This window comes from Lampris incognitus, chromosome 11, assembly GCF_029633865.1.
Source record: "Lampris incognitus isolate fLamInc1 chromosome 11, fLamInc1.hap2, whole genome shotgun sequence".
In the NCBI taxonomy this organism is placed as follows: Eukaryota; Metazoa; Chordata; class Actinopteri; order Lampriformes; family Lampridae; genus Lampris; species Lampris incognitus.
The window spans coordinates 42,005,148-42,028,192 of NC_079221.1; the positions used below are offsets into that span (position 1 = coordinate 42,005,148).

General features: G+C 42.2%; 1 protein-coding gene across 3 annotated transcripts; it reads left to right on the forward strand.

Moving 5' to 3' along the window:
* The first annotated feature begins 11,495 nt into the window (after nt 1–11,495).
* Nucleotides 11,496–22,462, forward strand: spopla (speckle type BTB/POZ protein like a). Of its 3 annotated transcripts, none has more exons than XM_056289707.1 (12): nt 11,496–11,641; nt 12,913–12,994; nt 14,675–14,800; nt 16,535–16,656; nt 16,853–17,004; nt 17,157–17,284; nt 18,451–18,628; nt 19,225–19,280; nt 19,526–19,648; nt 20,168–20,310; nt 20,405–20,458; nt 20,982–22,462. In XM_056289707.1, exons 3-12 carry the CDS (start codon nt 14,723–14,725, stop codon nt 21,124–21,126), a joined length of 1,179 nt encoding a protein of 392 aa, XP_056145682.1. In that variant the 5' UTR covers nt 11,496–11,641; nt 12,913–12,994; nt 14,675–14,722; the 3' UTR covers nt 21,127–22,462. The 3 variants fall into 3 exon arrangements, with proteins under 3 accessions (XP_056145682.1, XP_056145683.1, XP_056145684.1); XM_056289708.1 differs by having other exon boundaries at nt 12,918–12,994; XM_056289709.1 differs by having other exon boundaries at nt 11,512–11,578.
* Nucleotides 22,463–23,045: the final 583 nt, after the last annotated feature.

Sequence of the window (23,045 nt, forward strand, 5' to 3'; positions counted from 1 at the left end):
ATTACTTTGGACTTCTGAAAAGCCAATTTTATCAGTAAGCCATCCCAGTGAATAATACAGTGTGCAAATAAGATTGGTTTATTTAATCAGAATTAGCTCTCTGACTTCCTGCAGGCTCATCACAAAAGCTAATTGTGCTTTTACCATTCAGCTCCCTAGCTAGTATGCCTTACCTTTGAGAAACCTGATGCGTGTGTGTGTGTGTGTGTGTGTGTGTGTGTGTGTGTGTGTATATATGTATGTATGTATGTATGTATGTATGTATGTATGTATGTATGTATGTATGTATGTATGTATGTATGTATGTATGTATGTATGTATGTATGTATGTACACTACCGTTCAAAAGTTTGGGATCACATTGAAATGTCCATATTTTTGAAGGAAAAGCACTGTACTTTTCAATGAAGATAACTTTAAACTAGTCTTAACTTTAAAGAAATACACTCTATACATTGCTAATGTGGTAAATGACTATTCTAGCTGCAAATGTCTGGTTTTTGGTGCAATATCTACATAGGTGTATAGAGGCCCATTTCAAGCAACTATCACTCCAGTGTTCTAATGGTACAATGTGTTTGCTCATTGGCTCAGAAGGCTAATTGATGATTAGAAAACCCTTGTGCAATCATATTCACACAACCTAAAACAGTTTAGCTCGTTACAGAAGCTACAAAACTGACCTTCCTTTGAGCAGATTGAGTTTCTGGAGCATCACATTTGTGGGGTCAATTAAACGCTCAAAATGGCCAGAAAAAGAGAACTTTCATCTGAAACTCGACAGTCTATTCTTGTTCTTAGAAATGAAGGCTATTCCATGCGAGAAATTGCTAAGAAATTGAAGATTTCCTACACCGGTTTGTACTACTCCCTTCAGAGGACAGCACAAACAGGCTCTAACCAGAGTAGAAAAAGAAGTGGGAGGCCGCGTTGCACAACTGAGCAAGAAGATAAGTACATTAGAGTCTCTAGTTTGAGAAACAGACGCCTCACAGGTCCCCAACTGGCATCTTCATTAAATAGTACCTGTTAGAGCCTGTTTGTGCTGTCCTCTGAAGGGAGTAGTACACACCGGTGTAGGAAATCTTCAATTTCTTAGCAATTTCTCGCATGGAATAGCCTTCATTTCTAAGAACAAGAATAGACTGTCGAGTTTCAGATGAAAGTTCTCTTTTTCTGGCCATTTTGAGCGTTTAATTGACCCCACAAATGTGATGCTCCAGAAACTCAATCTGCTCAAAGAAGTGCCCATCCAACCAATCCAACTTGCGGGAGCTGCTTCTGGAAGCGTGGGGTGCAATTTCTCCAGATTACCTCAACAAATTAACAGCTAGAATGCCAAAGGTCTGCAATGCTGTAATTGCTGCAAATGGAGGATTCTTTAACGAAAGCAAAGTTTGATGTAAAAAAAATCTTATTTCAAATAAAAATCATTATTTCTAACCTTGTCAATGTCTTGACTCTATTTTCTATTCATTTCACAACATATGGTGGTGAATAAGTGTGACTTTTCATGGAAAACACGAAATTGTTTGGGTGATCCCAAACTTTTGAACGGTAGTGTACATATAAAGTGTATATATATACATATAAAGTATATACATATATATATATATATACACACACACACACACACATATATATAAAGTATATATATATACACACATATATAAAGTATATATATATATATATAAAGTATATATATATACACACATATATAAAGTATATATATATATATATATATATATATAAAGTATATATACATATAGATATAGATATATAGATGCAGTCTGTACAAAGATGCCCCTGAGACAGTCCAGCACTTAGTAGCAGGATGTAAGAGGCTAGCTGGGGAAGCGTACCCTGAAAAGTGTGTCTGACATTCTTCTGTAAGAAGTGGGGTTGTTGTGAAGCGTCTAGTGTGTTGGTGTAGTGTTCTGTGCCTGTCTCGTCTCACTCTCAACCTTCACCGCTGGCTAGCAGACATGCGAACAGGAGAGCCAAGCACGTAAGTCTCTCCCTGCCAGTCCATAGCCTCTCCAACAGCAAGCCCTACGTAGTGCCTCCTCGTGGCGACACATGGTAAATAGGTACACCCTGAACCCTGGCTGAACTACAAGGGACTTGGAGGAGGTCTGGCCCCTAGACGTGCAGTACGCAGGCCCACCGGTGTGTGGATATTCCCTGTAGCCCACGAACCAGCCCCCCAGCTATGGGTTAAATAGTGCCACTGCCTAGTGGGTACCTCGCGAGAGGAATAGGCTACCGGAGTAAACCCCTACAGAAAATCAATGTCTACAGTGCTGTTGTTTTTTGTTTTTCTTGCCCTTTTGATCTGTCCAAGTCGGAGAGTACTGCTGGCGTCGTGTGTGGCTGCCGCTTCTTCCCTCTTGTAGCCCCCCTTCCCATCCACCCCTGTATATTTGTGTTATGTTTATCTGTTGTCTAGTTTCGCCGCCGTTTATTGTAAAGCGACTTTGAGTCTTAGAAAAGTGCTATATAAGTTTGATTTATTATTATTATTATTATAACCAAGTGGCTGGGATAGTGTACAGGAACATCTGTACTTCATCTGCCACAGTTCCATATCCTCCGGGCGGACTGCAAAATGGAGCTATCGGGGGAAAAAATGGGGTGGTGGCATATGCTTTTACATAAACGAAGGTTGGAGTACGGATGTCACAGTGCTGAAGAAATCATGCAGCTCTCACTTAGAGACTTTCTTCATTGACTGTAAACCATTCTATTCATCACGGGAATATTCATCATCATTTATTCTGGTCAGTGTCTATATCCCACCCCAGGCCCGTGTTAAAGAGGCGTTAAAACACCTGGCTGATCAAATTACAAAAATGGAGCACAAATATCCAGACTCCCTACTCATTATCCCGGGGGATTTTAAAAGAGTAAACTTCAGCCATGAACTGCCAAAATATAGACAGCATTTTAAATGTCCCACCAGGCACAAAAACACTCTGGATCATTGCTACACAATATTAAAGGACGCCTATCCCCCTGTCCCCCATGCAGCCCTGGGACTCTCTGATCACTGTCTGATTCATCTTCTCCCAACCTACAGGCAGAAACTAAAATCTGCAAAGCCTGTGTTTAAAACTGTGAGGAAATGGACCAATGAGTCAAAACTCCAGGCCGGCCTGGACTGCACTGACTGGAGTGTTTCTGAGGTTGCATCTACAGACCTGGACGAACTTACTGACACTGGGCCATCTTAGGTCAGCTTTTGTGAGGACATGTGTGTACCCACCAAAACTTTATGTAACTTCAACAACAATAAGCCCTGGTTCACAGCAAAACTCAGGCAGCGTCATCAGGCCAAAGAAGAAGCCTACAGGCATGGAGATAGGATCTGATATAACAAAGCCAGAAATACACTCACAAAGGAGTTCACAGTGGGAAAAAGGTGCAACACTGAAAAGATGAAAAACTGGTTTTCTGCCAACGACCCAGCATCAGTCTGGAGAGGTTTGAAAGACATTACCAACTACAGGAGACCATGCCCCCACACTGCAGGGAACCATCAACTGGCTGACGACCTAAATGGGTTTTACTGCAGGTTCTAAAAGAAAATTTTTACACCTCTCAACCTCTCCGGCCACAACACACAACCAACTCCTTTCCCTGCCAGCCACTCTCCCCTTCCCACTTAACCCCCACCAGCACTCAGGATCTAGGTTGAGGATGTGCACCAGCTGGTCCAGAAACAGAAGACCAGCAAAGCACTGGGCCCGGATGGAATGTCACCCTCCATCCACACTGAATTAGGTCATGTCTCAAGGTGCTGCAAAGATCATGGAATGCCAAATCTTTTTTTACCTATCTCAGTGGCCTGGTAGCATTTTTGTCAAGATTACCTAAACACACAAAATTATTGGATGACATATGTCTGTACCGCTACCCAGAGTTGCCTCAACATCTCTCTTGGTCAACACAGTATATAACAGGAGAGAAGAGCTATGAGAGGTGTTTTGAGCACATTGTAGCTCATCACGAGGACTTTGATGCTGACAGCGTTTGCTGTGCAGATGGGTATGTCAACCTTATGTCCAGCTTCAAGTTCCATTTCCTTCTGGCTACCTTCAACTCCCATCTTTGCACACTCGGATGTACGTTTTGACATTCTGCAGACTTAGTGTTGGACATGCGGTTTTATCTGAAGAGGATTGGTGACTTTTATGACATCATTGAGAGGGAGAAGGTGAGCTTCCATGCCATCTATGAGGAAACATTTGGTGAGACTGGGGTACCCAGAAGGCGGCAAGGCTGGAGCACAGTCAGTATGACGTGCACACTCTTTACCAACAACTACAATGTAGGATAATGGGCAACTTGCACACACATGTAGGGACAGCTTCAAAGACCATGAAAGACTCATGTTTCTTGCACTACTAGACCCACAGCAGTTTATTGCATATAGGCAGAGCTTCCTCAACACAGCTCTCTGCAGTCTGGAGGAAAGTTATGGGTGCCACTTTGACATATCCTGTCTGAAGACTGAGCTATGTGTAATTTATGCTATGTCTGACTTAGAAGGACGGAGCCCTTCTGATCTCCCCCACTTTCTTCAGCAAAAAGGACTGACCAAAAGTAGGCCCCAACTCCACCTTCTCACTTTCCTGGTCTTAACCATCCCTGTGTCCACAGCTTCCATGGAGAGCACATTCTCAGCACTGAAAATGATAAAAACATACACAAGAAACAGCACTGGACAGGCTCATCTGTCAGTCTTGGCTTTAATCTCAGTTGAGAAAGAACTTCTTATGGAGTTGAAGTCAAGGGACAAACTGTAGGATCCAGCAATTGCTCACTTTGTTAAAAAGGATCGCAGGATGGACTTTGTTTTCAAGTGATCTTCATTTGGTGAGTACGCAGCTTTTCAGGTGGTTTTCTCTATTTTTATTCTATCTCAAAATTATGCAACTTTTGCTGACGTCTGCTGTTCTAATGAGGCATCTGTAAATTATTTTTAGTGTGTTTGTAAACGATTGACCAGAGGGGTATACTAGAAGCTGGGTTATAAGGTTTTCCGGAATCACCTTTGTGTGTTGTGAAGCCAGTTAGGGCAAAGAAACCTTTAATATACTGAACTTCCATGTGACAGGGCTCTGGCTATTATTTTTATTGCTATGTTTGATTTTTTTATTGCCACATGTGGCCCTACTGAAGTCCCAAGGTCCAAGGCCACAGTTCACCACTGGTCAGAAGTGAGATCAGATGGCGTGCCAAACCGGGCTACCCAGGACCCGATGAACACCCGGGCCACCTTGGCAGATGTGGTGGATGACAATGGAATAGCCTTTGGCCACCTGGTGGTGCAGTCCACCATGGTGAGAAGGTGAGTGAAACCACCGGAGGAGGGAAGGGGTCCTACTAGGTCCACAGTGACATGGTCGAAATGCCTCCCGGGCACCAGGAACAGCGCTGGGGGTGCCTTGGTGTGGTGGTGAACCTTGGACCACTGACACGCCATGCAGGTGCCTGCCCAGTCCTTGACGTCCTTCCTGAGGCCATGCCACATGAACTTGGCCCCCACCAACTTCGTCGACACCTTCATGCCTGGGTGTGAAAGGCCATGGATGGCGTCGAAAACGCCATCCATGGCCTTTTGTCGAGCAAATTAAGAAAACAATATGCAAAATATTCTCAAACAATGGGCTAAAAATCACAATGGAAGCAAACAAAAAACAAACTGACTTTCTGGACATCTCAATGGACCTTAGGAATGGCAACCATAAGCCATACATTAAGCCCAACAACACGCTGCAGTATGTCTATAGAGAAAGCAACCACCCACCCTCCATCCCAGAAAGCATTAATAGAAGACTCTCAAAATTATCATCTAATTAGTCCATCTTCAATGAAGCTACAAAGAGCGGCTACAATTTAAGTTCAAGTACAACCCACCAATAAATAGACTGCCAGCAAATCAACAAACATAGCAGAAGACAAAACATCATCTGGTACAACCCACCCTACAGTGATACCATGGCCACAAACATCAATAAGCAGTTTTTTTGAACTTTTGGATAAGTGCTTTACCCCGGACCATCAACTGAGGAAGATATTCAGTAAGTAAGAACACCATTAAAATTAGTTACAGCTGCGTGCCTAACATTCAACAAATAACATTGTCCCACAACACAAGAATCATGAACAAATCAATGACACCTTCATTACAATCAGACTTCCCCAACTGCAACTGCCGTGTGAACGACTCATGCCCCCTCGAAAGAAAATGCCAGACAAAAGGAGTTATCTACCAAGCTACGGTGACGAGAAATGACAACGGCAAAATAATAATAATAATGATAAATTAAACTTATATAGCGCTTTTCTAATACTCAAAGTCGTTTTAAAATATACAGGGTGAAACAAGACGACAGATAAACATAACACATACATACAGGGGTGGGTGGGAAGGGGGGCTACGAGAGGGAGAAGCGGCAGCCACACACGACGCCAGCAGTACTCTCTGACTTGGACAGATACAGAAGGGAAAGAAAAACAAGTATCATAAATCACAGATGAAGTCTGAAGAGGTGAGTCCCGACCAATGACCTGAATGTGGGCAGCCCGCAGCAGTGTCCGATGCGCTTGGGGAGGGACTTGAGGGAGGGGGCAGGTCGAGCGCTCAGTCCCCAGCCTGCCCCAGACCAGGGGTGGACGAGAGGATGGGGGGGGGGGGGGGGCACGACAAGGCAATGGAGAAAATGTGTGTCTTGAGACGGGATTGGAAGAGTGGGAGAGATTCTGAGTCTCTAATGATTTGGGGGAGTGAGTTCCAGAGCCTGGGAGCTGCCCTGGAGAAGGCTCGGTCACCAAAGCTGCGGAGCTAGGACCTGGGGGTAGAGAGAAGGGAGGCGGGGGTGGATCTGAGGGACCGAGAGGGTTGATAGGGGGAGAGGAGATCGGTGAGGTATGGGGGAGCCAGTTTGTGAAGGGCTTTATAAGTAAGAACCAGGATTTTGTAATTGATCCGGTGGGAGATGGGTAGCCAGTGGAGGTCTTTTAGGACTGGGGTGATGTGGTGCCAGGATTTGGTGAAATTTAAATGTCGGGCGGATGCGTTCTGGACCAATTGGAGTCTCTTGATAGAGCTAGCACTGATGCCATAGAGGAATGAGTTGCAGTAATCAAGGCGAGAGGAGATGAATGCATGGATCAGTATCTCAGCAGCAGGGCGTGTGAGAGAGCATCTTATTTTTGCAATGTTGCGACGGTGGTAGAAGGAGGATTTGACCATTTGGCGGATATGTGGCTCAAGGGAGAGGGTGGGATCAAGGATCACACCAAGGCTGCGTGCCTGGGAGGAAGGGGAGACAGCAGTGCCATTGATGGTGAGTGCAAGGTTGTTGATTTGGCTGAGAGTGGACTTGGAGCCAATTAAGAGGAGTTCAGTTTTGTCACTGTTGAGTTTGAGAAGGTTTTGCTGCATCCAGACTTTAATTGCAGACAGACAGGCGTCGATGTGAGAGAGGGGTGGATTGTGAGGGGATCTGGTGCTGAGGTATATCTAGGTGTCATCAGCATAACAGTGGAAGTCCAAGTTGAAATGGCAGAGAATCTGACCAAGAGGGAGGATGTAGATGATGAAAAGGAGTGGGCCGAGTACAGAACCTTGGGGAACACCTTGCGTGACTGTGGACGGAACAGAGGAGTGGTTGTGAAGTGAGATGAAGTGTGACCTGTTGGAGAGGTAGGACTGGAGCCAGCTGAGTACGGTGCCTTCAATACTGACATCTTTCAATCTGGTGAGCAGGACGTTGTGGCTCACAGTATCGAAGGCTGCACTCAGGTCTAGGAGGATGAGGATGTTAAGGGCTCCAGTATCAGCAGAGGTGAGGAGGTCATTAAGTACTTTAAGGAGTGCAGTTTCAGTGCTGTGGAGTGGGCGAAAATCGGACTGGAGGGGTTCGAGTAGGTTGTTGGAGTGTAGGTAGGTTTGGATTTGTGTGGCAGCAATGCATTCCAGGGTTTTAGAGAGGGAGGGAAGGTTGGAGATTGGCCGGTAGTGGTTGAGGCAGGATGGATCAAGACCGAGTTTCTTGAGAATTCGGGTGACAGCGGCAGTTTTGTAGGGAGAGGGGACAATTCCATGGGACAGAGAAGAATTGAAAAGGTTGGTGAGGTAGGGGCATAGGGCAGATAGGCCTTTTTTCAGTAGGGGGGTGGGGAGGGGATCAAGGGAGGAGGTTGTGGATTTTGATGAGCTGATGAGTTCAGAGATAGTGGTAAGGGCAACTGGAACAAACTGGGAGAGGTGGCGATCAGGGGGAGGGGTATGGAGGTCAAGAGGAATGGGTAGAAGAGGGGCCGGAGTAGGTGCTGCCGAGTCAGATGCAGGGGACAGTGATTTGTTGATAGCGGCGATTTTGTTTGCAAAAAATTGGAGAAATGAGTTGCATTGTTCAGGAGTAGAGCTGGAGAGGGCATCGGCACGGGGCTTGAGGAGGTTGTTTACAGTTGAGAAGAGGGTGCGGGGGTTACGGTTGGAATCATTAATGATGGTGGAAAAATAGGCAGACTTGGCAGCAGTGAGGGCATCTTTGTAGGCAGAGAGGTGGAGGTTGTGGGCTCCTTGATGTACAGTGAGAGATATTTTCTTGACGAGTCGTTCCAGTTGGCGGGCAGTCTGTTTCATTGTGCGGAGCTCAGGTGTGAACCAGGGTGCAGAGGTGTTGAAGGAGACTGTTTTTGTTTTGAGAGGGGCCAGTGTGTTGAGGGGGGCAGACAGAGTGGCGTTGAGGTGATTGGTGAGATCATCAGGTGAGGTAGAGGCTGGTTCCAAGGGGAGAGCAGATCAGAGAGTTAGAGGGGGTCAATAGATTTAGTATTGCAAAATGTTATTTCTCTGAGGAGGTGTGGCCGAGGAGTTGGGGATGGAATAGTGAACTGGATGAGATTATGGTTTGACAGAGGAGATGGGGATGAATGGATGTTGTGTACCGGTAGATTGACAGAGCAGATCAGGTCAAGGATATGGCCTTTGACATGGGTGGGGAAAGTGACGTGCTGGGTGAGGTTGAAATTGTCCAACAGAGTGATGAATTCTGATGCAAACTTACAGGTGGGTAAATCAATGTGGATGCTAAAATCACCAAGCAGTAGTAAGTGTGAGGAGAGAGATGAGGCTATTGTGAGGAGTTCAGAGAGGTCAGACAGGAAAGATGGATTTGGTGTGGGTGGCCGGTAGATCAGAATGACAGCCATTGAGCAGGTTTTAAAGGCGAGGAATTCAAATGATGAGACGGTAGGGAGTGAGAGCTCAGTGGTCCTGAAATTCCGATTGAATAAAACAGCAAGACCACCTCCACGATGGGAGGGATGGGGTCTGCAGATGTAGCCAAAACCAGGGGAGGATGCTTCGTTGAGGGAGAAAAAGTCGCCAGGTTGATGCCAGGTTTCAGTGAGCAGGAGAAAGTCAAATCAGTGATTGTTTAATGTAGGATAAGGGCTTTGTTATTTAGTGATCGGGTATTAAGGAGGGCAAGGTTGATGGAATGAGAGGGTAACGTAGTGGGGGCATACTGGAGAGGTCTGAGGTTGTCCAGGTTAGCAGTGCGGGGAGGTGCAGTGGAGGGGGGCGGTGGGAACACAGGGTTTGGATGTGGGATATCTTATTGGGGTTAGTTGAAGGATGTAGATGGCGGGAGCGTCTGGAGCCTCGATGAAGATAACGGCGGCAGCGGAGGACGCCAGCAGACAGAGCGGAGGTGCTTGCAATAGAGGATAGCCGGTAGTTTTTGTTGAGGGACAGGAATTCATCAGGAGAGTAGTGTAAGGGAGGAGGAGAGAAACTAAACAGGGGAGCAAATAAAAAGGGAAACCAGGGGGACACGAATTCATCAGGAGAGTAGTGTAAGGGAGGAGGAGGGAAACTAAACAGGGGAGAAAATAAAAAGGGAAACCAGGGGGACAGGAATTCATCAGGAGAGTAGTGTAAGGGAGGAGGAGGGAAACTAAACAGGGGAGAAAATAAAAAGGGAAATCAGGGTATTCTAATGTAGTCCCCGCGCTTAAGCATATCAGCTCCAATGTAGCGAATTCCGGGGACAACGCAACCGCAGGAACTGCCGCAGCCGGGAAGCGAACCCGCATCGCCCGCACCGCAGGAGACATCGCTAACCGCTAGGCTAAAGGTTCAGACCCGGCGGCCAGAGTGTCTTGTTATCCATGCACGTTACAGTATCGATAGGCTGCAACTGGTACAGAATGCGGCAGCAAGGGTCATAACAAAAACCAGGATGAGAGATCACATTACCCCAGTTTTAGCATCTTTACACTGGCTTCCTGTAGCATTGAGGATTGATTTTAAAATTCGTGTACTTATGTTTAAAGCTCTACATGGTTTAGCGCCCTCATACCTATCTGACTGCTTATCTGATTATGTTCCGAGCCGCTCTCTTAGCTCCTCTGGTGCTGGCCTGCTCAGTGTCCCCTAGGATGAACTACAGAAAGTATGGCGAAGCAGCGTTCTGCTTTTATGCACCGACGGCTTGGAATAGACTCCCCCAACAAATAAGAGAAGCAACGGCCATAGATTGTTTTAAGAATCAGCTCAAGACCCATTTTTATGCTCTTGCTTTTAATTAATTCCATTTTATGTCTTTTATTCTTATTTTTTTATCTCGTATTGTGGTTTTATTTCTTGCCTTGTTTCATGTTTCTTGCCTAGGTCTGTGTTTTATTACTTTTAACTTATTTTATCTGTACTGTTGTTGAGTTTTATCGTTTCCCTTGTTTTTAATGTAAATCACTTTGAGCTGCGTTTTATGTATGAAAGGTGCTATAAAAATAAAGTTTGTTATTATTATTATTATTATTCAACCACCTGCAAAATCCCCTCAAAAACAAAGCATATTGCACACCTCTCCCTTCCCCATTGGACGATGTGCACGTGATGTGCATAACGAGGCAGTAAATGGTATGTTCTTTCCTGTGTAGCTTTATTGTCAGCTGATGATCGCTTGCCTGCCACTGTCTCATAAAGAATTTACTTGACTCACTGGATTATTTTGCTCCTTATTTGTCGAGCACTTTCCCTACCATTAAGTGTTTCATATGTGTGTGTGTGTGTGTGTGTGTGTGTGTGTGTGTAAATCACGTTTGTTTGTCTCTTTTCCTTTGACAGTTTTGTTTTGATTTTAATTTTCACCTGTGATTAATCTTTGATCCTTGATTTGTACCCCTCTGCCTTTTTGGCCTTTAAGTGCCATGGAATAATCTTTCGTAATACCGCCATTGTTGTCTTTATTACGGTTATTACAAGTGACAGTAGTTGAAGGGTTGGTGGTGGTCGTAACACTAAATTTTATTATTTGTGACACCCCCCCCCCCAATTCAGTCTTGCCTGTTTGGCAGATCAGCTGATCAGCTGTTCAATTAGGAGGGCAGAAAGTTTGGCTCTGTACTGCGCACGCGCTGAATGTAAGCAACATTTTTATTTCCTGCCTCTGAAGCTGTTAGCCAGCTAGCAAGATACACCTCAGATAGGAAAATAGACAAAGAGGGCTGGTGGGTAAATTGAGTAAAATAAGAGTTTGACGGCCGCATCCCTCACCGTACGTTGTTTCAGAAAGAGCTGTTTACGTTAGTTAACATAAAAGGAAGCATGAAATTGAAAGGTTCGTTGTTAAAACGTATTTTATAACTTTTTATAAACGTTACTTTGCACACGTTAGCTTCAGCCAACTGCTGGTTAGCCTGCGCTAGCGTCGTTTTCCATTAAGCGGATGGTGGCTAGCCGAGATGGCTAACACTGGCTGGCTAGCATTTTACCACAGGGATTAGCAAAGGCCCTATTATCTTTGCACTGGAGAATTAAAGCTAGTCAACTCTGATAAAGTACACGCATTGACTTGCCGTTAATGTAGTGCAATTCGATTTGCAATTGTGTGGAAAGTAGTCCTAAAGCTAAACCCTAGCTAGCGGAATGCTAGCTAGGGTTTAGCGTAAAGACCGTAAATGTAGCGAATACTAGCTAAACCCAAAACATTTTAGCTAGCTAGCAATTTGCTGCATTTACGGTCCTAGGCTGTTGTAAAGTGATGTTGTATAACCTGTGATAACATTTACTAAGTCACTGCATATTGCCTACAAAATATTTTGTGTCTTACAACACTTTTCCTGCAAGATCCCAATTTACTGACGTTAATTACCCTTCCCGTAAGATCCGCTAACGCTGTGAATCAAACTAGAAGTTGACGCAGGCATGCTAGCTGTCGCTAACATTAGCTAGTAGCATTGACATATTCTCTTCGACTATACTAATTCTTTTATTTTCATTCATTGAGCCAGCGCTGACTTAATATTGGTAACTCAGACTGACATGTCTTAACGTTTCTTTAAAGCTAGATGTGCCTGATTTCTCTTCTTAGTTAGGTTAACAGCACAGCTGTTTGGTTGGCGTGCCTTCTGCTGTATACAAAGGCAATATCCTTCCAGTGCCAACTAGCTCTAGTTGAAGAACTTCAGTTTTATTACAGAATATGCCATATTTTGACTAGATGTTTTATCAAGCAAATATTCAACATTACAGTCAAACTTCTTTCTGCAGGCATTTATACTATTAGTAAATGGCATTTAGCATTTGCTCGTTATCCCAACTATGTGTAGCTCATCGTCCAGTGATCTGTCCAGTTTTTTTCCAAAATGTTTGCCTTTTGGAGCATTCGAAGCAAGACATCTTTGCCAGCCTTGCAATTTAAGCATAACTATTTGACTAACGTTTCTTAACAACAATTACCAGCTTGATAAAATGGTATCTTGGTAGATACAACAAACCTAGTTAAGAGCAATATGTTTCCACACAAGAATACCTGTTGGGCTACTAATTCTGTATAGATGGATTAATTCGCCTAATTTTCTGATTCTATTTTTTTTGTTGCTTTTCTAGTGTAGGTTCTGGAGATAAGGCCATGGAGCATCCGGTGATTACTTAAAAAAAGTCATCTTTGAACATTTCTCCCACTGAAGAGGTATGTTTATGGGTACATACCACCTAAGCTGCTGCTTCCAAATGACTTAAAACAATTTCGCAAATGTAACATGTTTTTTATAGGAAATACCCCAGCTTATGGATGTGTCACACTAACATTGTTCAGGCTGCAGCTCGAGATGAACAATTTTTCCAACAAGTCGTCCCAATACAATTTTCTCATTTTTCTGCTCATTGTTTTGTCCCAGTGGTCAGTCCCTGTTTCAGACAGTATGATCCATCTTCATTTCCTGAAAATTATGTCTCTGCATTAATATCCTTAAATGAGAAGCAGCATAATCTAAAAGAATGAAGTACATATTTTCCTACCTTGAAACTAGCTTTGAACTAAGTATATCCAGTTGTCTATTCATGAACGTAGTGCATAGTATAATCAAACTAGCAAGCCTGTTGAAATGTTCTGAAGACTAAGGTTTAGGATTATCTTAATATTAGGGGTGTAACGGTACACTTATTCGTACCGAACATTTTTGGTATGGCTCTTTCGTTTCGGCAATTATGTGTACCGAATGAGTGCGGTGTTGTTTTAACCACTGCACGTGTAGAACTTTTGTGTGTGCGGAATTTATGAGTTTCCCCCCTAGCATCTTTCACAAAGGGCCGGATGTTATACGTTCAGCCATCCCACTAAGCATGCGTGCACACGCCACAGAGAAATTGACGGTAATGTAGCACAGCGCAGCCTCGTTGTTATGGCAAACGCAGATAAACCAGAGCTTGAAGATCACGTACAGTTTGAGAATAGTTAATTTTCTAAATGCTGCACCTTAATGGGTATTTATTTTATTATCTTTTTCCCACGGCACCTCGCAACTGCTGTTGTGGGCTCTGCGTCGCAAATTGAGGTCACTTATTCACTCATGGACAACCAGAGAGGGACATTTAGTAGGTTCATTTATTAAGACGTGCTCACAACTCGTATCAGGTGCACTGACAGTCGGTTTCGTGTTTGTTTGTTTATTTGAGAGAATATTTGTTGCACAGTCCTAATGTGAAGTTGGAAGCTGCTAGTGTGAATACAAGTATAGTACAGTTAATTTTCTAGATGCTGCATCTTAACGGATATTAATTTTAGTATTGTTTTTAGTTATTTATGAGAATATTTATTTTGATTTACTTTTAAGGAATTTTTACTGTTTTTGTTAGTAGGTTGCAGCCAGTTGCAGCAGTATTGGCACTTTTTTATTTTATTTAAGAAAGACAGAATCATACCCTAGTTCGTTCAGTCAACCACTATTTAATAAAGAAAAAAAAAGCCATTTTATGTTTTGATTCTTTTCCCCCAGCTGTACCGAAAATGTACTGAATGGTGACTTCAAAACCAAGGTACATACCAAACCGTGATTTTTGCGTACCGTTACACCCCTACTTAATATACGTCCGAGATATTCCTGCAAACATTTCTGTTTTCTGTGTGTCATAGTATCTTGTTTCCATGTCATGTTTACCACTGAAAGCTGTTGACAATATAATATCAAGCGTCCTCAACGCACATCTGCCTGTTCATTTGCACAATTTTAAAAGTTATTTTAAAATGGGTATGAACCATTTTTTTATTTGTATTTAAGAGTGCTGAGCTGGCATCTCAGCATATTTGAGATGTTGGATGAAATTTGTATTTGAATGTCCCTAACTTTTCTCTTGTGTTGACCCTGGAAAGGTTAAGTGGTACGTGTTTAAGGACGTCAGCGATTCTTTTAAGCTGGCGATGTCACGGGTTCCCACCCCTCCTCCACCTGGGGAGATGTCAAGTGGACCTGTGGCAGAAAGCTGGTGTTACACACAGGTATGTCACTCTTTTGAATTACAGCTGCACGATTCATGCATAGAGATAGAACTTGCAACATTGATTGTGAAGTCTTTGAATGCCAGATTATCCAAAGGGGTTGAATCAAGTGCAACTGGACTTGGAATATATCCGTGAAGACGTTTCGCCTCTCATCCAAGAGGCTTCCTCAGTTCGTGCCTTTCTGACTAGACCAAGCTAGTCTGACTGGCTGGTGATGAGACTCAGAATTTATCCTCTTTGGAGTCGTTGTCAGAGCTATAGATGTCCATCACCAGCCAGTCAGACTAGCTTGGTCTAGTCAGAAAGGCACGAACTGAGGAAGCCTCTTGGATGAGAGGCAAAACGTCTTCACGGATATATACCAAGTCCAGTTGCACTTGATTTAACTCCTTTGGATAACCATGACAATGGATGAATGAGAACATTTACAGACATGAATGCCAGATTATATCTAATCTCTCGTTTCTCATTGGGTATTCAAGATAGTTTCCTTACAAAAAATGTTGCCACTTTTCAAAGCAAAAACCTAGAAACTTGTTTCGTAGTCACCTGTATGATCTGTATTTGATTGCCCTCTGGCCACTGATGCTGCTTGATAGACCATCATTTTATTATAATGTTGTGTCCCGGTTGTGCCACATTCTCAAATAATATGTTGGAGCAATAAAATAGGGAACAGAGAAAGAAAGATACTAATTAGGAATAAAAATAAATAAGATATCCTAATCCTTCTTATGAATTGATTTTTTCAAAACAAAGGGTGTCAATTGGAAAAATTAAGTGATTTAAAATAAAAGAATAAATCTGATTCATGAGCAAAGTACTAAATATAACAAAGTGAGGAGAAAGTATGTGTGTGTGAATTGAAGTATATTGATGTAAGTGATAATCCACGGTAAGGTGTGTATTAAAGGATTTTATCATACGATGCAGAGGCAAAGAACCACCCAACATGAGTGGATTATCTCGCTTATAGCATCATTATTTGCCAAAGAATTTAAATAAAAACATTGACTTATTTTTTATTGCACATTTTGGACTTAGAATTAAAGGGTTGTGTTTATATGTCTGTATTATTATGATTTTTAGTTTTTGTTTGCTTGTGTCGCTGTGTATGTGAGTGCTCGATTTGATTTCATGCTTCATACGCTGTTTCAGTCTGATCAGGGAGGACTGTGTGGTGGGAATCATCTAGTTGACTCATAGGGGCCCTGGTTTGAGGGAAAGCGGGTTTGAAATTGTAAAATACGAAAATACCTGTTCTTTTGTGCTTATGCTTTTGTGTTACAACCTTGTCCTCATAAGATATTGTAAAAAAGAAAAAAGAAAAAAGTTGTGAAGCAAAAGTTAGCCGCTCTGATGCAAAACTTAGCCGCTAAGCTAACACTGTTGATGTTTCTTGGGCTTGCTACTGATTCAACATGTTGCTATGGTTACATAGCAATTTTGGCCAGTGTATGAATTTAGAACAGCAAGTAAACTTGAGCTGGACTATGTGTGCATTAAACAGTTTTAACACACACCCTCCAGCCATTCCGAAGTAAGTATTTTCTCTGACCGTGGTATAGATAAATATATTTGACTCTAGAGATTACTATTTAAGAAGGTGTCACACGGGGACCTCCATACTTTTCCCTATGTCAATAAAACCTGTAGCCCTTAGGTTTAATGGTTCTTCGTGTTTTCTTTTCGTTCTGTCATTCTGTTTTGTTTTGTTTTTTTCTCCCCAAGGTCAAAGTGGTGAAGTTTTCCTATATGTGGACCATCAACAATTTCAGTTTTTGTAGAGAAGAGATGGGGGAGGTGTTGAAAAGCTCAACATTCTCCTCTGGTCCTAATGACAAGATGAAATGGTTAGTACTCAGGCTAAGCTCCTCTCTAGACTCCAGTTATAACATCAATAATTCACACATTAAGTCCCTCAAAGCAGAAGAGAATTTCATTCCTGCAGACTTGGTCATAGCTTTTTGAGAGAAGTGCTTAAAGTTGTACTGTCTCCTGTAGTTCATAACACAACTGATATTCTTTGTTCATCTGTTTGCTTCCCAGGTGTCTACGAGTCAATCCAAAGGGACTTGACGATGAAAGCAAAGATTATCTGTCACTGTATTTACTACTTGTTAGTTGTCCAAAAAGTGAAGTCAGAGCAAAGTTCAAATTTTCCTTATTGAATGCTAAAAGGGAGGAGACAAAAGCAATGGGTAAGTACAAAATCAAATTCCGTTATATACATTGCTTTTTCCCACTATCATTAAGTTACCACTATCATTAAGTTTTTTTTTAAGCTACCAATCTTGAAAAAGAAAATTTTGGTCACAACATCACCACTGTTCCCTTTCCTCCCCCATTACAGAAAGCCAAAGAGCATATCGATTTGTCCAAGGCAAAGACTGGGGCTTCAAAAAATTCATAAGGAGAGATTTCCTGCTTGATGAAGCCAATGGACTATTACCAGATGACAAACTCACGCTATTTTGTGAGGTAGGTCTTGAATGTACCTGGTATTACACTTGTCTCAGTCATGGTAAATGGCAAATAAAGTTTCACTTGAGAAATACTGTAATTTTATTATTTTCTAAACGGCAGCAGTTGCTTTTCAGAGACCCAGTATTTTCTTGGGTCAGCTGTTCAGTAGAAAATATATCAAAATATGCAGTCTTGGGATTGGAGCCTTTTGGCGAACAGGGATCAACACAGGCAAAATAATCTTTGTGCTCAGGTTATCGTGAGCCAGTGCTTGACCTTTTGTCACTCTAGTTTAACTGCTGCATCACTAATGGCAGAGGACTGGTTTAACTGGAGGGCATGTAGATGTGAGGGAAGTAGTGACCTGCTAAAATCAGAATGTAGGCTCAGCAAAACATTGCTGGTAAATCAAGATTTAAAAACACAAGTTCCATATCATGTTTCAGCTGTTTTCATAGAAAGTCACTTGAACATTGCTAGTGACGTTTATACCAGTTCAGCAAATCATTAGGGCAAACCATTGTAATGAAATAGAATTGAGTTTCTAAACTATCAATACCCATTTGCAGCTGTCGTTTTCGTTCACTTCAGGTTAAATCAAAGGATATGAAATGACTTCCTCCAGGTGACAGCATTTACCATTTCACTAACAACGGTTGTAAAACAAATAATTGAATCCAATGTGTCAAGAAGAATAGACATTTTCTAAAATGCATCTTTAGAGGGACAAGTTAAATAAAATGTCCAATGATTTTTGATGTAAATGCAATTAGCTGAATACTGCCTGGACTAAGTGCCAGTTTGCATGACAACAACCCTACCAAGGTTTAACAGTTTCAGGGAAATTGGCAATTTCATAAGCAAATTAGATTCAAATTGAAGATGGAATGTCTCCTCATTAATTAGCCATCTCATCAAAGTTAATTAATTTGGGTTACGATTGTCTGTGTTTTTGCAGCTAAGATTTTCTCCCTCTGTTGGCTCCGCAGTCTTGTATGGGTCCTAAAAAAAAAAGTTTTCCAGGAGAAATTTGCTCCGGCATTAACACGTCGAAATTGTGTTCACTCACTGCAATAAGACGGTTTACTTGGTTGCTGGATCTTTTCGGTTGTGCTGTTTGTCAGTCAGCTGTGGTAATTGTCATGCTTCATCATATGTTCGACTGTGTGTCTCATGTCCAGGTGAGCGTCGTCCAGGATTCTGTAAACATTTCTGGCCAGTCCAACATGAACATGCTGAAGGTTCCGGAATGTCAACTGTCTGACGACCTGGGGAACCTGTGGGAGTGCTCACGCTTCACCGACTGCAGCCTCTACGTGGGAGGGCAGGAGTTCAAAGCTCACAAATCCATCCTGGCAGGCAAGATTTTCCTAACACCGCTGCCAGGATTTTAGTAGGCAAGAACCAGGGCATGAACCCCATGATGGCCTAGCAAGATGCTTATATGGCTCTCCTTGGTGGCCTCTGCTGGATAGCCTTAAGCACCTTGATGAGCTACTAAGGGTCTTCTTTCCTTACCTGATTTGCAAAAGGCTTCTTTTGCTGTGGTCTTTAATCCACCCTGCTTGCCCAGCTTGGCCCTGTTTGGCCCAGCTGACTGCAGGATCAGGGAGATTGAGAGGCATGCTCTCCCTCCCCAACTGTTTTCTGCATTAGCCATGGTTGCAGCTGCATTGGCTAGAGGGCTGAGGATTCAGATAGGACAGCTAATAGGAATTTACACCTTATAATTAATTGGTCTAGTTCTATACTGATATTGTTTGTTGTTTGTGCTGAAGACAACCCAGGTTTCCATCATATGCAACCTGTGTCAGTAATTTGCCTGTGACATATGCTGGAAGGCCATAATAAACAATCTCACAGTATTTTATGCTAGTCAAGCAATTTCGTAAATGTTTATTAGCCCAATACTATCATTATGATATTTAACATAAGCTCTTTTTTTTTCTTGACAGCGAGGTCGCCGGTCTTTAATGCCATGTTTGAACATGAAATGGAAGAGAGTAAAAAGGTAAGAATTAATGATCGTTTTCCACTGAAGGTCACATACCATGCTATTCTTAAGCTTCGGTTATTTGCAGCTAATGGAGCACCACCTGCAGTTCCCGAAAATCCATTACTTAGAATGTTTTCTTTTTTTGACTTCTCCTATTTCTCTCTAGTGTTAGGTTGGTACTTTTTTTTTAATCAGGAACATGTTATGGTCATTGACATGGTATGGGTATTTAAGGACAACCCCTCATCTACTTGTTTCAGAACCGTGTCGACATCAGTGACGTGGACCCAGATGTCTTCAAAGAAATGATGGGCTTTATCTACACGGGCAAGGCTCCAAATCTGGATAAAATGGCAGACAACTTGTTGGCAGCTGCAGATAAAGTAAGCTGTACAAATTGTAAACTCTGTTACTAATACTGATAATTTAGAAAATGAACACAATTTTACCTGACATTAACCCATTGTTGGATATATTTGTTATATATTGTATGTATGAATAACTTCCTTATACTTATGCTTTCCTTATTCTCTTATTCTGCATCAGACTTCTTTTACATTAAAATCTCCACTGTTGGGTTTAAAGTAACAGTGACCCTTTGAGTATCATTCACTAGAGTATACGAGTGATATCGTCTGGATCAAACTGTTGAAAGATAGTAAATGTAGACTGACATTTTTTTGCAAAGAAGAAGCCCAATTATTGTAACCATTGTACCTGTAGTCTCTTATGTTTGTTGATAATAAAGGCGTCATCATTTGACTTGCAGTTAAAGCAGCTGACTTCATCTGTAGGTTTTGAGCGCACGCAGTGCCACAGACAGTCTCGGTCACAAACCATGGGGACACAGACGGCGTCCCAGCTGTAACCCCAGCATTCTGTGTCCATATCCTCTCTTCCAGTATGCTCTGGAGCGTTTAAAGGTCATGTGTGAAGAGGCCTTGTGCAACAGCCTCTCAGTGGAGAACGTGGCCGACACCCTCATCCTAGCAGACTTGCACAGTGCCGAGCAGCTCAAAGCACAAGCCATAGATTTTATCAACAGGCAAGTATTGCAAAAAAAACTCCCTGTGATAAATTCCTGCTGCCATTTCTGTTTACCAGCTCTGAATACTTACCTTTTTATCTCTCTACCTTAGGTGCAGTGTCCTGAGACAGCTGGGCTGTAAAGATGGGAAGAACTGGAATAGCAAGTATGTAATTAGCTGATATGTGACACAAGATTAATAACAGACTGCTTATCTCTTCCCCCAACCAGATGCATTAGAATTCATTGTTTTAGCAAAGGCAGACAGAGTGCTATTTGGTGTTCCGTGTCAAGCTCCATATCTTTGTATCCATGTTATTAATAGACTCATACCTGGATAAGCTCTGAAAATGGAATATTTCTAGAATTTGAATGAAGGAAGGTGGTCCTCTATTGGAAGTTTTTTTTTTTTAAATTGCGTTAACATGGCAGTGTCGTAGGACACCTTGAAATGTTTGCTCATATATCCTTCTGTTGTACTCAACGCGTGAAGACAAGTGATAGGTTAATTTTACCTAGTGGGCCAGCATCGCCTGTGATGCCACCAAATTAAAATTAGCAAATTCTGCAAACTGCTCCTAAGTCACATCTACACTATTTGATTCCCATTATTGTCTTTCATTTCAATGGATTTTTAATGTGCATATTCTTGTGTCTGAGTGTTAACCTTCTTTTGTCTGTGCTTGTAGCCACGCCACAGATATAATGGAGACTGCAGGCTGGAAGTCAATGATCCAATCCCACCCTCACTTAGTAGCAGAGGCCTTCCGTGCCCTGGCTTCAGCACAATGCCCACCCTTTGGTCTGCCCAGGAAACGTCTAAAACAGTCCTGACTGCCCCACTGTGCCCTAAGACTTGAAGCATGGGTTTACAAAAGAAGGACTAGAAAGAGTACCGCTCTATTTCAACCAATACCCAACCTTCATGAGCAGAAGAAGAGGGGGACTTCATGGCTGGGGAAGATGGGAGCCTGGCATGTGGCCAACTGACATCATTGGATGGGAAAAATTTGTTCAATTGGTGTTGTCCGCTTGCCTTGCTGCCTGAACTGACTTCAGTCCAGGTAGTAAGTCAAGTTCTCTGCTATGTTTTCCTGTAATTTTCAAAATGGCCTTAATATATCTGCCATTGCTCTGGAGCTGCTCTAGAGTACTTTGTCTATTTTACTCTGTGCCTGCCTTGTCACAAAGACCAGGCCTCCTCCAGATTGCACTAGTTCCCATGAAAATAGTCATTTTGATATGGAGTTCTATAGGAACGCAACAAGGGTTTGATTAAATGGGAAATATATATTTGTAATGTTTAGCCCATTTTGTGACTAGACATTAAAAAAAGTGTGAACACTTTCAGTGCAAGGTCAATTCTCTACACTTTTTAAGAGTATGCCCCATATTGATGGCACCATTTATACGTAAATGACAGTTAAACCATCTTCAGAAGACCGGTGTTCAAGAAAGTGTGTTCTATTCCATAATTGTGGGGAAAATAATCTGGTGTTTTAAAGACGCTGTGCTGGTTGCCATTTTAAATGTAAGGCAGAAAAGCAATGTCTATACTCTGGCCCTAACCTAATAAAAAAACTTATTGGTAGAATAGGGAAGTATATATCCCGTCTCCCATTTGATTGACATATTCCACAACATGAGTCTGAGCTGTTATAGATTTCAATTTTGAGATTTTAGCTTTCCATAGTACTACCAACTTGCAAGTAATATATATTCTCAATATATTGTGGTTAACAAAAAGTGGAGAGACTAATGCATGGTCCTGTGCTGTTGAAAAGGAAGTGTCCAAGTACCAATTTTGTTTTAACAAGTTATTTTCTGCAGTTATCTAAAGAATATCTGTGCAGAATTAAATGATCGAGTACAATTGAGTTTGCGCGAAAATTTCTCCAACACGCTTGGATTTGTATAGGATGCTGAGCATCACTTCCATCGACAATGTTACTCTGTATAGGAATGGGGGGGGGTCACATGTTGATTCAGTTTGTTTATGTTGTGTGGTATGACAGAAGCTTTGGAGTATTTTGTAAATTAAGAGTGGCGTCATTTCTAAATGATGCTGCTCATCATTCAGTGTCATGTTGATGTTGAAAAATTTTCTTTAGAAGTTAAAAAAAAATATGAAGTTGTCTCCAAGAATGCCTGCATTAACCCATTAAAACATTTTCCAGCAGTTTACTGGGGCAGAATCGTTTTTACTCTGAACAGGACTGCTTGAAGACACGGTCAGGTCTGTGGCTTTAACTCAACTTGGGGTTTTTTTTTTTGTCAATAAGTATTCATATTTTCTGTTCCAACAACTTCTTTTTGTTGTGTCGAGCACTATCTGCAATGCAGCATCCACCCACCGGAGAACGTTTTCTCTCTGGTCAAATGAAAATGCAGTGAATTGGGAGTTTGCCTATGAAAGTGAAAGCTCGCTTCTCGCCCGGCTGTTTGTTCTAGCCAGGGAAGGAAGTCGCTGTGAAGTGATTTTATTGTTTCTGACGAGAAAATGTTCCATTCCTTTTTTCTTTTTTTGTTCCTTCAAAATTGGAAATGCACGTTTGCTTTGGGGTGCACGCTGAAAGGTTGATGAGATTGTAATGTTGGTTTTACTTTGTGCAAAGTGGATCACAGGCTTCCTGTAACGATTGCTTATTTATTTTATTTTATGTATGTATTTATTTGACAAAACACTCTTAGAGTGACCTAAATGAAGCATACTTAGTTCGCACGGGGAGAGTGAAGCAGATGGACAGCTTTTG